This window comes from Candoia aspera, chromosome 1 (assembly GCF_035149785.1).
Source record: "Candoia aspera isolate rCanAsp1 chromosome 1, rCanAsp1.hap2, whole genome shotgun sequence".
NCBI lineage: Eukaryota > Metazoa > Chordata > Lepidosauria > Squamata > Boidae > Candoia > Candoia aspera.
In genome coordinates this window covers 248,152,252-248,167,249 of record NC_086153.1, presented here as the reverse complement: position 1 = coordinate 248,167,249, position 14,998 = coordinate 248,152,252, and the positions used below count along the sequence as shown (strand labels likewise).

General features: G+C 41.0%; 1 protein-coding gene across 4 annotated transcripts in view; it reads left to right on the top strand.

Annotated features, from left to right (window-relative positions):
- Positions 1 to 14,998, top strand: part of DENND2B (DENN domain containing 2B) — a 158,242-nt gene that overhangs the window by 74,227 nt on the left and 69,017 nt on the right. For 2 of the 4 annotated variants that reach the window (XM_063289443.1, XM_063289444.1), the window contains one exon: positions 12,045 to 13,265. The exons of 1 other annotated variant lie outside the window; for it this stretch is intronic. In XM_063289443.1, coding sequence (XP_063145513.1) covers positions 12,045 to 13,265 — 1,221 coding nt within the window. Of the gene's footprint in view, positions 1 to 10,382; positions 10,553 to 12,044; positions 13,266 to 14,998 lie in introns of those variants that run through there. One more of the 4 variants, XM_063289445.1, reaches the window with a different exon arrangement.

Genomic DNA, 14,998 nt, shown 5'->3' with positions numbered 1-14,998 from the left:
GGTAGCTAACAAAAGTATTAAAACTAGTACAAAATCCTGCAACTTAAAATAACAAAAAATAAAAAAATACAGTAGCCAGCCCACAGTCTGAAAAACCATTTCCACCATCTTGGCCCAATACTTGTGGGGGAAAGCCAGGTCTTTAAGATTTACAGAAGGTCAGCAGGGTTGGGGATATTTGAATCATGGTGGTGTGTGTGTGTGTAAAGCTGTTCTAGAGGGCAAGCGCTATGACAGAAAAGGCATGTCTCCTGAATCCTACCAGATGACATTGTTTTATGGAGGGGATCTGGAACATGCCCACCCTTTTGGATCTCATGGGACAGGCAGATTCAATTAGAGATAGGTGGACCTGCAAATAACTTAAACCTGTGCCACGAAGGCCGGTATAGACTGTACCCAGCACCTTGAATTGCATCTGAGCTACTGGGAGCTGGTGCAGTTTGTGAAATAGTGGTGTTACATAGACATACCATGATGTACCCACAACTGTTGCACCTGGACTTATGGCTGCTTCTGGATGTTCTTCAAGGGAAGCTCCATTTATAGTATATTGCAGTAGTCCAACCAGGAGGTGACCCAAAGCATGAGTGATTGTGTGGAGAGCCTCCCCATCCAGGAATGGGTGCGATTAGCACACAGGATGGATTTGTGCCAAGATTCTCCTGGATACTGCTGCCACCTGCTCTTTGGACAGGAACCAAGAATCCAGGATGACCCCCAAATTGCACACCAATTCTCTCTGGAGAGTGCTGTCCCATCCAGAATTAAACATAGAAATTATCTGGATCCAGGAGCCACATCTGATCTTACTAAAGTTGAACTGAAGCCTGCTCTTCCCCATCTAGACTCTCACAGCCTCCAGAACCTGAGAAAGAGCCTTGATGGCATCAAGTGGCTGACATGTAAAACTCAGTGTCATCTGCATACTGATGATACTTAACTTCATGCCAGTGGATGATCTAACCCAGGGGCTTCGTATAGATATTAAATAGGAGTGGAGAGAGTATAAGGCCCTGAGTAACCCCACAGAGTAGAATTCTAGAGTAAGATTTCCCCCCTCCTGCCAACACTGACTGGAACCAGTCCCCTGAAGGAAGGAGAACCACAGCAACACCATGTCTTCTACTCCCAACCCCCAGAGTTGGTCCAGAAGGATACCGCGATTGATAGTTTCGAAGGGCACTGAGAGATCAAGGAGGGCCAGGAAGGATGCACTGCCCCCATCCCGATCCCACCAGAGATCATCTACAAGTGCATCTCAGATTATATTCTGATCTGAAACCCAACTGCAAAGTGTCTAGTTAGTCTGTTTTTTCCAAGACCTTCTGAATCTACAAACCAACCATCTTCTCTACAACCTTCCCTAAAACAGGGAAGATGGGAAACTGGTGAAAATTGTACAGCACCAATTTTGAAAGGACAAATATGTCAATAGAAAACTTGTAGATGTTCACAGCAGAAGAAAGTGGACTATCACATCATGTAACAGTACTCCCAGCAGCATTTGTGTCTCTTCCAAGTCACATCAATTGCTCTCCTTGAGCAGAGTCAGGGTGCTTCTGAAACAGTGAATTCTGTAGGTGGAATGGCAAAATGAGTTGAATCTACAGTACTTCTTAACAATGTTAGGCCATGGAGCTTTAGTCTGAATCAGAGTCTACAGTCAGCTAGTTATCTCACCACCTTGGAGCTTCCAGCTGTTCTGCTGGAAGACACATTTAATAGGAGGAGCACATGAGGCTATGAGGAGCACATCTATCCTTGTGGAAGAGGGATAGAGAAAATGTGATGTTTATGGGGATCTGTAAACTTATTTTGCCCCATTAGGAAACTTTTCAGGCCTTTGAAATGAATTCTTACCTCTATACTTTTGGATATGTGGCCTGATACAATGTGAAGCAGCAGGTAGAGTACAGCAATGGACTTAGGAGTTACCAGCAAAATTGGTTGTCCAGCTCTCTTAACTGTTGTTAACTATAGCAAATATCCTACTGTTTTTATGTTATTACTGTTGTTATTATTATTGTTTGGACATTCTAATGTATGTAGGCTGTTTTAAGTTGCTGATCTTTGGTCATAGTAGAGAATCACTATTCGTTTAGCAGTTCAGAGTGACTGGGAACATGGACTAAGGTTTAAAAGCTGTGATTGCATCTAGACAATTACAGCTTAAGCTCACATTCTAGGGTGCCCTCCTGGACACATGTTTAGTAAATGCTGTTCTTACACATTTATTTGTTTGTTTGTTTGTTTTGTATGATTTATATTACCGCCCCTCTCCCCCAATGGTGGACTCTGGGCAGTTATTGCTGCAACCCACCACCCTTCATCTCCTTTGTGCATTGTGTTTGATTTATGGGCTCTCACGGGGGAAGGGGGAAATGCTGACTAGTGCTGGCAAAAGTACACAACCACAACATTTGTGTGATTATGGCATTGTATGTATGTTATCATTTTGGTATCACTATGGTTTGCTGCAAGCACAGCTGATTTGAATTTGATTTAAAACCTACAGTTGTAGGCTACCACAATTATAGCCACAGAAAAATTTATAGTAGTTCTGCATGGATCCCTGACATCTTTTGATAGACAGGAATATTCACAGGCGCAAGGCATAGTTGTTGTTGTGGTTTATTCGTTTAGTCGCTTCCGACTCTTCGTGACTTCATGGACCAGCCCACGCCAGAGCTTCCTGTTGGTCATCAACACCCCCAGCTCCCCCAGAGACGAGTCCGTCACCTCTAGAATATCATCCATCCATTTTGCCCTTGGTCAGCCCCTCTTCCTTTTGCCTTCCACTCTCCCTAGCATCAGCATCTTCTCCAGGGTGTCCTGTCTTCTCATTATGTGGCCAAAGTATTTCAGTTTTGCCTTTAATATCATCCCTTCCAGTGAGCAGTCTGGCTTTATTTCCTGGAGGATGGACTGGTTGGATCTTCTTGCAGTCCAAGGCACTCTCAGAATTTTCCTCCAACACCACAGTTCCAAAGCATCGATCTTCCTTCTCTCAGCCTTCCTTATGGTCCAGCTCTCGCAGCCGTATGTTACTACGGGGAACACCATTGCTTTAACTATGCGGACCTTTGTTGTCAGTGTGATGTCTCTGCTCTTAACTATTTTATCGAGATTTGTCATTGCTCTTCTCCCAAGGATTAAGCGTCTTCTGATTTCCTGACTGCAGTCAGCATCTGCAGTAATCTTCGCACCTAGAAATACAAAGTCTTTCACTGCTTCTACATTTTCTCCCTCTACTTGCCAGTTATCAATCAAGCTGGTTGCCATAATCTTGGTGTTTTTGAGGTTTAGCTGCAAGCCAGCTTTTGCACTTTCTTCTTTCACCTTCATCATAAGGCTCCTCAGTTCCTCTTCGCTTTCAGCCATCAAAGTGGTATCATCTGCTTATCTGAGATTGTTAATGTTTCCTCCAGCGATTTTAACTCCAGCCTTGGATTCCTCAACAACCAGTCCGTTGTTCCGTGGTCTATTCTTACTGTTGCTACTTGGTCGTTATACAAATTCTTCAGGAGGCAGACAAGATGACTTGGTATCCCCATATCACTAAGAACTTGCCACAATATGTTATGGTCCACACAGTCAAAGGCTTTAGAATAGTCAATCAAACAGAAATAGATGTTTTTCTGAAACTCCCTGGCTTTTTCCATTATCCAGCGGATATTGGCAATATGGTCCCTAGTTCCTCTGCCTTTTCTAAACCCAGCTTGTACATCTGGCAATTCTTGCTCCGTGAATTGCTGAAGTCTACCTTGCAGGATCTTGAGCATTACCTTACTGGCATGTGAGATGAGTGCCACTGTTCGATAGTTTGAACATTCTTTAGTGTTTCCCTTTTTTGGTATGGGGATATAAGTTGATTTTTTCCAATCTGATGGCCATTCTTGTGTTTTCCAAATTTGCTGGCATATTTGCTTGACAGCATCATCTTGCAAGATTTTGAACAGTTCAGCTGGGATGCCGTCGTCTCCTGCTGCCTTGTTATTAGCAATGCTTCATAAGGTCCATTCAACCTCACTCTTCAGGATGTCTGGCTCTAGCTCACTGACCACACCGTCAAAGCTATCCCCAATATTGTTATCCTTCCTATACAGGTCTTCTGTATATTCTTGCCACCTTTTCTTGATCTCTTCTTCTTCTGTTAGGTCCTTGCCATCTTTGTTTTTGATCATACCCATTTTTGCCTGGAAGTTACCTCCTATGTTTCTAATTTTTTGGAAGAGGTCTCTTGTCCTTCCTATTCTATTGTCTTCTTCCACTTCCGCGCATTGCTTGTTTAAAAATAATTCCTTATCTCTTCTGGCTAACCTCTGGAATTGTGCATTTAATTGGGCATATCTCCCCCTATCACTGTTGCCTTTTGCTTTTCCTTCTTTCTTGGGCTACTTCTAGTGTCTCAGCAGACAGCCATTTTGCCTTCTTGGTTTTCTCTTTCTTTGGGATGTATTTTGTTGCCGCCTCCTGAACAATGTTGCGAACTTCTGTCCAGAGTTCTTCCGGGACCCTATCTACTAAGTCCAGTCCCTTAAATCGATTCTTCACCTCCACTGCATATTCCTTAGGAATATTAGTGAGCTCATATCTAGCTGATCTGTGGGTCTTCCCTAATCTCTTTAGTCTGATCCTAAATTGTGCAAGAAGAAGTTTGTGATCTGAACTACAGTCAGCTCCAGGTCTTGTTTTTACCGACTGTATAGATGTCTGCCACCTTGGCTGCAAAGGATGTAGTCAGTCTGATTTCGGTGTTGTTCATCTGGTGAAGTCCATGTATAAAGCCGTCTCTTAGGTTGTTGGAAGAGAGTGTTTGTTATGCAGAGTGAGTTGTCTTGGCAAAATTCTATCAGCCTATGTCCTGCTTCATTTTGTTCTCCCAGGCCATGCTTACCTGTAATTCCAGGTGTCGTTTGACTGCCCACCTTAGCATTCCAGTCCCCTGTGATGAAAATAACATCTCTTTTAGGCGTGTTGTCCAGTAGGTGCTGCAGATCCTCACAGAACTGCTCTACTTCAGCTTCTTCAGCGTCTGTGGTTGGGGCGTATATTTGGATCACTGTGATGTTAGATGGCTTGCCCTGAATTCAAATTGAGATCATTCTATCGTTTTTTGGATTGTATCCAAGCACTGCTTTAGCCACTTTACTATTAATTATGAAGGCTAATCCATTTCTTCTGTGGTCCTCTTGTCCACAGTAGTAGATCTGGTGGTCATTTGATGTGAAGTGGCCCATTCCAGTCCATTTCAGTTCACTGATGCCCAAAATGTCTATCTTTAATCTTGACATCTCACCAATAACCACATCCAATTTGCCCTGGCTCATAGATCTTATATTCCAGGTTCCAATGGTGTGTTGATCCTTAGAACATCGGATTCGCCGTTCACCACCAGCACTGTCGGCCGCTAGCCATCCTTTTGGCTTTGAGCTAGCTGCGTCATCACGTCTGGGGCTAGTTGAACTCATCCTCTGTTCCTCCCCAGTAGCATTTTGACCATCTTCCGACCTGGGGGTCTCATCTTCCGATGGTATACTGACATATCTCTGGTTATACCGATCCATTTAGTTTTCACAGCAAGAATACTGGGGTGGGTTGCCATTACCTTCCCCAGGGATCGCATTTAGTCTGACCTCTCTGTCATGACCTTCCCGTCTTGGGTGGCCCTTCACAGTTTAGCTCATGGCATCATTGAGGTGCTCAAGCTCCAGCACCAAGACAAGGTAACGGTCCTTTGCTGAAGAAGGCATAGTTACATATGTTTAATGTTGATGTCCTGCCATTTAATGCTGCCATACTGCCATCACCTGTCTGCCATGTTCCACTCATGCATCGTGTGCACCTAGCATAACTTGAATGAGTTATACACTCATTAAAGAAGGGGAGCCATTATACTTAAACACACTTAGACCATTACGTATATGCAAAAAAAAAAAATTACTATTGCCATTGTTAATGCTGAAGGTTGTTGCTACAATTTGCTGCAAGTCAGGGAATTACAGGACAATTGTGAGGTAAGTCTGGACAGCCAGTAACAGCTGGGAAATAGGGGGCTTGTGCAGGCCAGAGAGGTTCATCTAATAGACTAACTGCTAGCTCTTTCTGCTTTAAACCAGTAGAATTAGCTCAGTCTCAAGTATGATTCTTAAGAGGAAAAGGAATGCATGATAATAATTCAGTGAGTGTTTGTGTCAGAGTTGAGCTTCATAAAAACTGTGCCCAATTGGGGTTCAGTGATCCTTTTTTGCATATTTCAGTGTTCATTAGCGTACATCAGATTCTATTAAATTCAGAAGCAGCTTAAAATATGTTACTAGGAAGAATGAATACCGAAATTAATTACTTTACAAATTCAGAAAAGCGTAGTAGGACCATTTTTCACGCGGAATACAAAATTTATACTGGAAATTGTAAGAATGTGTAGTTCCATAATTTGTTTTCTGACTGATGCAGTATCAGTTCTAACTTCCTCTCCCCTTCTTACAACCTCTTCCATTCATATTTTGCCATTCATCAAAACAAAAAAAATACCAATTATAACAAAATAGAGCAGAGATTTTTCATAGCCTTCCATTCGTTCTTTTTGTGATGTTCATTAAGGACACTCATATTAGCCAAAAGCCTGGAGAATCCAAGTATATATGAATTGGTCTTGGGATTTGTCCTTGATTTATGTCAGTACACTGATGTTGGAATAAAAGTTTATACCACCAATCTTCTCCATAAGCTTGGGGAAGGGTTCAGTTGATTTTGGTCCCAGTAAGCTACATGGAGGATTGGAGTCTGTGTCTTGCTGATGAGGTTTTAGGCAAAGAACATATATTACTTGCTATACCAGTACAAAAGGTCTGAGGAGACTATATATAAATATAAAATTTGATTAGTCAGATCCTTTGTCCAGCATGCAGATACCATTCTATTCTGAATATATCACCATAAAACTATATGTATATTTCAGATTGAACTGAATAGATGCATTTTAAGCAAGTTTGCCTCTTTTACAATAAAATTTCTGTACTGACACAAACTATTATCTGCAATGTTGCAAAGTGACTGGGTAATATCTCTATTCTTCACCCTTTCTTAGATAAGTTTATGATCTCAGCCTTACTAGTGTTGTGTCATAATTATCTCTAACCTTGACTTTCTTGGCTTCTAAGACACTGACTGACTTGGAAACAAATAGGAGGCAGATAACTCAAGATAAACCTGTTCAACTACTGTAGTAAGATGCCTCCCTCCCCTTTAATACATTTCATAGCCACTTCCTCTCTAGAAACAAAAGCAGATCTGTGAGGATAGTCTGGGAGTCTGGTTATGATTTACCCAGAGGGAAATATGAGAAAAGCAAGCAGATACAGGAAACAGTAATTGCATAATTCATTATTTTACATGACTGGTTTCTGTCGTGACCTGGTCAACCCTAGTCTGGGTTGTTAGCATTAAGGAGCACCTTTCCTGGAGAAGAAACAGCCATTCGGAGAGAACTGTTTCTTCTTCTTTATTGCTTAGCATCTCAAATCAGAAAAACAAGGGCTTGACTTTTCATGTCATCAGTACACTCAAAGAGTTTTTGTTTTTCCCTTTTTTTAAATGAAGGAAGCAAATGGAAAATAGTGTCTTTACTGAAAATTTAAGTCTCAGTCGAATCCCTGAGGATTCCAAAACTTCAGAGTTGATGGAGTTACTTTAAGTGTGAATTTGACATACCAGAGTTTACAGCTGTCCCCAAAAACAGAAGTCTCATATTGTAACACCCTGCCATAAGTGTTTGCATGTTGTACAGGTAGAGCACTGTGATGTTTTTGAAAATCAACTCCCACTGCAGGGCTTTCCCACTTTTTTGAACAGTGCTGTCTTATTATATGACTGTTGTATCCATCCCAATGAGTTAATGTCTAGTGATCCACATTAAACACGTTCCTAGTCCTGCAGTTGGCAGCAGTGGAGAAGGAAGAATTGGGAATAGGGTGAAATCACCTGCATTTTCAATTTACTGGACTTTTAGAAGAGAGAGGAGAAAGAAGATATACAAGCACATTTAGCCACGTGATTGCTCTAATGGTTTGCCCCAGTTTATTGTGAGATATTAAATTACCTCAGTAAAGATTCTTTACTTGGACTTGTATTTCAATGAATAAAGCAGCAACTTTCTGTTACGTCACACTGCAATTAGCATTCCCAAGCTAGTGCTTTTTGGCTATGTTGGACTGTAGTAGCTATACCTTCACTATTCATTTTAGAAATAAGTCACCTCAGAGTTTCTCTATGAGAGCCAGTTTGGTGTAGTGATTAAGGCACCCAGCTAGAAACCAGGGGACCGTCAGTTCTAGTCCTGCTTTAGGCACGAAGCCAGAAGTTTCTGCAGTTATTTTCTGAATTATCAAAATATTTCCACAAAGCTCTTTTAAAATAAATGGTTAGACTTGGGGTTTTCTTAAGGTTAAATTACTCATTATTCATTAACACTTAATTCTTTTAAACACAGAAAGCAAGGAATTAAGCATCTATTACCAGAGCATGTTAAATCTGGTATAGCAGAGAAGTCCAGCTCCAAAGCCTGGCACAGATAATATGACTAAACACTACATTTCAAAAGATGAAATTGTATATATGTAATCCAGCACCTTTATACTGTATGAATTTTGTACACTAAGTTATTTTTGACACCCTAAATTTTTGTGGCCTCTGGCCTACTCTAGATGGAAAACAAGAGCCTTCTCCTTTCCTCTCTTAGCAAATACCAGGAAGTCTTGGTCTGCCATAGCGTGCTCTTTACAAATTCATAACCTGGATTAATTAGCTACATTCCTAATAATTTGTGACATACCTAATAGTCTCAGATGCATGAGTTTTCATCATATTGAGCAACTCTCAGAACCAATTCATAAAATATAGCAAAGAGGGAAAAGGAAAGAAAATAACCCTGGATTCTGCTTCTCTAAAATGGAGAAATGGAGATCTAACATGGGGAAATGGGCATCTTATTTGGAATGAGATTTTTGAGTCCAGAATTCAGGGAATATTCTACAGGTGAACCAAATTGGCTGACTTTCAAAAAATAAATGGTGAAAGAAAAGGAAAAGTGTGATTCATCCATTACATGTGCCAGCTTCCATATAACATGTGAGCTAGCTAACAGAATGTTAGTGTAACTGGGTTATTAATGTTATAGCTGTACCTTACTTGCTCTGGAGGTGCAAATTATCCAGTGCATATAGTACTGCAGCCTGATTCTCAGCGCTGGAATGGAAACCAGCTTTGAAATATATTGACACTGCTGTTTTTGTAGTCTGCTTTTCTGCTATTTTGAACTTAAGGTTTTTTTACCTTGGCTTTCCCACCCTCCATCCCAATTTTGGGTTAAGTTCTTTGGGGAGCATAACTGAGGTTGGTTGTTGGCTTATTACTTCAAACATACTGCACAATATTCTATTTTTAGTGCATTTAAATGAAATGTTGGATTTTTTTGTAGCAGGCAACATCCTCTGCATTTAAAATTCTTGGTAGGTCATTCAAGTAAATATTTCTTTCTGCTGGTATTTATACTTGATATTAATAGAATTATTCAGTGTTTTCTCCATTTGTTTTTTTCTCCTTCCTTGTTAATCAGAGTTCCCCTTGGTAGATTTAAACTATATTGTCAGAGCAATTGTGTACCAAGGAGTTGCCTCATTCTTGTACATATTACAGCATACTTGGAATTTAGAAAACATTGCAAAGCATCGCTAGAGGCGTCTTTTGAATTGGGCCAGTCACTCTCTCTCAGTCCACTCTTCTTCCAGTGTTGTTGTTGGGAGGAAAAATAGGAAAAGGGAACAATGTGGACGCTGCCTGAGCTCCTGAATAAAAGGCAGTGTATATATGAAATAAATATGTAAGAAGAGGAGGGCGGAATATTTGTTTTTCTTTGAAGTGGCATGCCTGGTTGGGGTAATTTTTCGAGTAATAGAGCTAATGGGGGAATGGTCAGAAAGAGAAGGGAGGCACATTTTACACATTTGTTTTCAGGCATCTCTCCTGTTGCTGTTGCTCTCATTTCTCTTTCCCAAATAACTTGGAGAAAGGTTCCCATAGATCTGAATTGCTCACCTGAAGTGGGCTTTGAAATGAAGTTGTGTTTATCTGTGGCCCTCGCTCTTAGGTTGCCACTCTGGTCTTGAGCCAGGCTATGTATTCTAAAGTCCTTTTTTGTGAACCAGTGAAAGGTTGTCAGGACTACAACATTTTTCCAGGTTTCAGGGTGCAGACAGCTCACTACTGACTTCTCCTGTTTGGTCTGGATTTTAGGTTTACTTTGGGTTTTGGGCAAGAAAGAGCATTTCCGTTGCCTGTTGTGCTCCTTTTGGCTTTAGTTTGTGTACTTTCTCCTCATCCTGTTAGGTAAAGAATTACCATCATGAAAGGAGGACACCTGAAACAACTTCATGAATAAATCCTCAAGCACTGCTCAAACTTTCCACACTTGGTAACAAACACTGATCTCACAGAATTGACTGAGTAGCAGGCTTGGGTGAATGTCTCTCTGTGCTGTCTTTGCTTGCAAGTAAGGAATACACGAACAGCTCTTCTCTTTGTCCTTTCACAGCTGGTGACCAGAGTAGGATACATAATTCTGGCTGTACATTCCTGACTTTCAATTGAATTTGTATTTTTGATGCATTCCCTTCATCCTTCTCCTCCTCCATTAGAATGCATCTTTTGAGTCCCACAGAGTTCTTCCCCATTTTTAAAATAATCCAAATCTCTTTTCCAAGAGTTTTAATCGTTGGGCTCCTGGTTTGGTTTATGTGAATAATTTATAAAAGGAATATGACTTCCTCAAATTAACTGCTTTATTTTTTCCCTTTACCCATCATGACAATTGCATTTGTTAAGAACTGTGGCATTTTTGCAGGAAGGACTGTTTCTCATCCTGAGAATGCAGAAAGTAGGAATGAAAGAGAACAGTTGGGGGTGATTATTAGCTCAGGAATAAGCAGTATGAAAAAATGTTGAGGTTAAGGAAAAGATAAATTGAAAAAAGTATTCTTAGGGAAGCTGGAGGTACCCTCCCAACTATAAAACAGGAATAAGTGAAGGAATAGTGTTTTGTGGTAATCACATGTCATGCCTGTTTTTCAAAGTAGACACTGGAAATAAAATAAGCTGCATTATCAGACACAAAATCTTCCCTTAAAATAGATGCTCTGAAAGCATATACAGGTAGTCCTTCCTTAACGACCATTCATTTTGCGACTGTTCAAAGTTACGACAGTGCTGAAAAAAGTGACTTACAACTGGTCCTTGCACTTATGACCATTGCAGCATCCCCATGGTCATGTGATCATGATTCAAGTGCTTGGCAACCGTTGCCCATTTACAATGGTTGCAGCGTCCTGTAGTCACGTGATCATCATTTGCGACCTTCCCAGTTGGCTTCCCACAAGCAGAGTGAATGGGGAAGCCAGCAGAAGGTCGCAAGTCCCAGTCATATGATGTCTTGCTTAATGACCATGGGTGATTCGCTTAACAACTGCAACTGGGATTGTCGGAACTGCTCTCGCTAAGTGGGATGGTTGCATGATGTTTCGCTTAATGACTGCTTTGCTTAGTGGCAGAGTTGCCAGTCCCAATTAGGATAATTAAGCAAGGGCTACCTGTAGTGGCATACATAGGGGTCCCCTCACTTTATTTCCACAATAATCCTGTAAGGTAGGTTTGGCTGAAAGTTGATGACTGGTCCAAAATTTCTCATTCAGTTTCCATGGCCAAAAGTGGACTTGATTCTGCATCCTCCCAGTCTCAGTCCAATACTATAATTAATCACTATATTATAATTTTGTTTTAAAGATTTAAAGATCCCTATGTGATATATTATTTATTAAAACTTTTTTTCTAGAATAGAAATCAGTTTTAGAAGCTTTGGTACAGTTTGCTTTTTAACGGCTATTTATTTTTTTTAAAAAAAGTCATTCATATTTATCTGTCTGCTTGTTTATTTGCTCACTTATTTACACAGCTGGTTGGCTGAATGGTATTTGTCTTCTCACTTTCAGGTGTCAGTCAGTGTCTCCACCACCCCTTCTGTACCAACAAAGAAGCCCCAAAACATATCCACTCAGTGATAGTGAGGAGTCCTGCTGTTCTGGCAATTTCACCAAAGTTTCCAATTCCAGAGTCCTCCTTAAAGATCACTCTAAGTGGGGAGTTGCCTTGAGAAGTACCTCCACTTCCCCCTCAGATACTGAATCTCCACATCATCCACTCAAAGCCATCAGCATTGGATGCCTGGATAAAAGGCTCTCTGTCTTCCAGGGAGACGAACAAAAGGAGGTATCCAACGAGGCTCAGGATGGCGAAGGAGTAGGCACCCGTCAACTTACGCGGAGCACTCTCTCCTTGGGAACAGCAGCCAACCTACGTAACATCTCTCTCAGCCGGGTCAGTGTTCATTCACAGGCTCTTGATATCAGGCAGAAGATATCAGAATGGGAATGCCGCAAACAGCCTTCCCCTAGAATGAGTGTGTGCTTGGACAAGAGGGATGTTAGGGAGCGGTCAGGCAGTGAGAGCTGCCCTAGTATGTTGCCTTCTCCCTGCAGTGAGAAGACATTTGAATATAAAGGCTTCCAGAGGATGAGTAGAACATTTTCTGAATGCTCCTACCCAGAAACAGAGGAGGAGGAATTTCTGGACAGAGATTCCTGCCACCGGTTTGAAAAGCGACTGAGCAGGAGTGAGTCCACCAATGCCTTTCTCAAGGGGGCTCGGAAAGAAAGCTCAGCTGTCCTAAACAGAATCCAGAAAATTGAACAGGCCTTAAAAGAACAACCTGGCCGAGGACTTCCTCAGTTGCCAAGTAGCTGCTATAATGTGGATAGCGGCAGAAAGAAGTCTTTGACTTTGGGGCTTTCAGAGAGCTTGACTGAGATTGCAAATGATAGCAAAGCAGGGAACATTACTTGTGGGAGTAACCTGGAGACACCCACGGAGACTGACAAAACTAGTAAAATGCTGCATGGGCTAACTACCATGGTTAGTTCTTTTAGTCCTAAGCTGCTTCCGGAGAGCCTGGCAAACACAGCAGTAAATCCTGTGCCCAAGCCCAAACGCACCTTTGAGTATGAAGCTGACAAGAACCATAAGAGCAAATCAAGCAACGGACTACCTCCTTCATCAGTGGCTGCTGTTCCTCCCCCTCTTCCATCAACTCCTGCTCCCCCTGCCACCCGGAGACCGAAAAAAGAGTCGCGCTTTCACAGAAAATCCCCAAATAGGTAAACATGGAAAGCTATTGTCATATACTCTTAAATATTGGGGAGACATTTCTGCACAGCAAGAAACTTCTCCTTCTTAAGATAATACTTTTCAGATAAGAGTGAAAGCAAGCAGAGTTAGGCCACCACTTTCATGCTGTAAACTCAATGGCTCTCATGCCCTTTTTACTGGGTTTTGTCAAGGACAGTATATTGCCTCCAAATGATATTAAAGTCTACTAGCAGCTATAGCTGCCAGAGGGACTGACTTTCACTGCAACAGCATCAAAGATAAATACAAACTGTGCAATTGGAAAGAACATCTATTTTATTACTTTTCTATTACAATTGTGAGCATGCTTTGTACAAACTGTCTTACTGCTTCCCCCCACCTTGGCTTCATATTAATCCCATGATTAATCCTGATCCCTCCCTCATGAGTTTTCATGGCTTATTGGGATGCAGTGGGACTTCCATATCTAAACTTTAGCTATTGTACATATTACAGAGTCATTGATTGTCTAACTTGAAACCTTCAGTGTGTAAGAGTTGGACAGTTGTGCGTATATTTGCTTATTTTGTGCGATTTGTTACATTTATACCCTGCCCCTTGTCATAAGATACTTACCATGTTTTCAGTTACTCTGTGATGGGATTTCAGTGGTGCAGTAAGATCTGATATGGCCAAGTTCATGTATTGAAATCTTAGTTCAGCTAGGCAACCTGTTCAAGATGGGGAAAGTTATTGATGGAATCTGGTGGAAACATACCCACCAGTCTCCCCCAAATACAAGGCAAATGTGCAACAAAACATGAGGGTAAAACATTTCTGAATAGTTTGTACAATTTCATTATATAGTTGCAAGCAGCATTTTAATTGTCATAATGGTGATACTAATGGGAACTAAGTATTTTTGCTTAAACAGTATAATGTGAAGCTGTACTTGCTTATCAGGGTACTGGCTTGTAATCAAAGAACTTGTAAGAGGATGGCAGTTCCACTTGTCCAAAGTTCTTCTATTTTTTCCAAGCCTTCTCCACACTGTAGCTAGCTGTTTTGCCACTTTTTAAAGAAATGTATATTGAAGATTTTTTGAGTGGGTGATGCTGCTGGATTAAATTTCCCCCTGTGATTTAGTCCCAGTTAATTTCTAGGGCCCTGCCCTGCACATATTTTTAAGTGAAGAAAAACTTGATATAAAGCTGCACACTATATTTTAACTTTAATGTATACAAGCATTCTCAGTAGGGTTCTTGTGTGCGTAAGGAGCAGAATAAGAGTCTCATTCGGAAATGAAGCTCCATGTACAGTTCTTTGGAACCAAGCCACTGAGGTTCAGCTGTATTTGTAAGTTATTTTAAAGTTGGTCGGTGGCAAAACATATTCAGTACTCTTAATAAACTGGATGTTCTTGGGTACTGTCTTGTTTTCATTAATCTGGGTAATGTCAGAACAACTTGACCAGTTAAAATATTCTGGTGGGAGGACAGGAGTTGCTTAAGAGAAATTATCTTGCCACCTGTTTCTGGGGCTGTTTCTGATCATGACAAAAATAAGTATTGTTGCTTTTCAAGCAGGGAGATAAGTTATGTGTAACTGGCGTGCTGTATGTAGAAGGGTGTGTATTGTTGAATACTGGATCTAATCACCACAAGAACAGTCTTGAAATAAAGTTTTATTTTATTTTGGAAATTAATTGTTGATCACAGAATGTAAGACCCACATGTTTTGAAAACTCTTGACTTAAGCAATG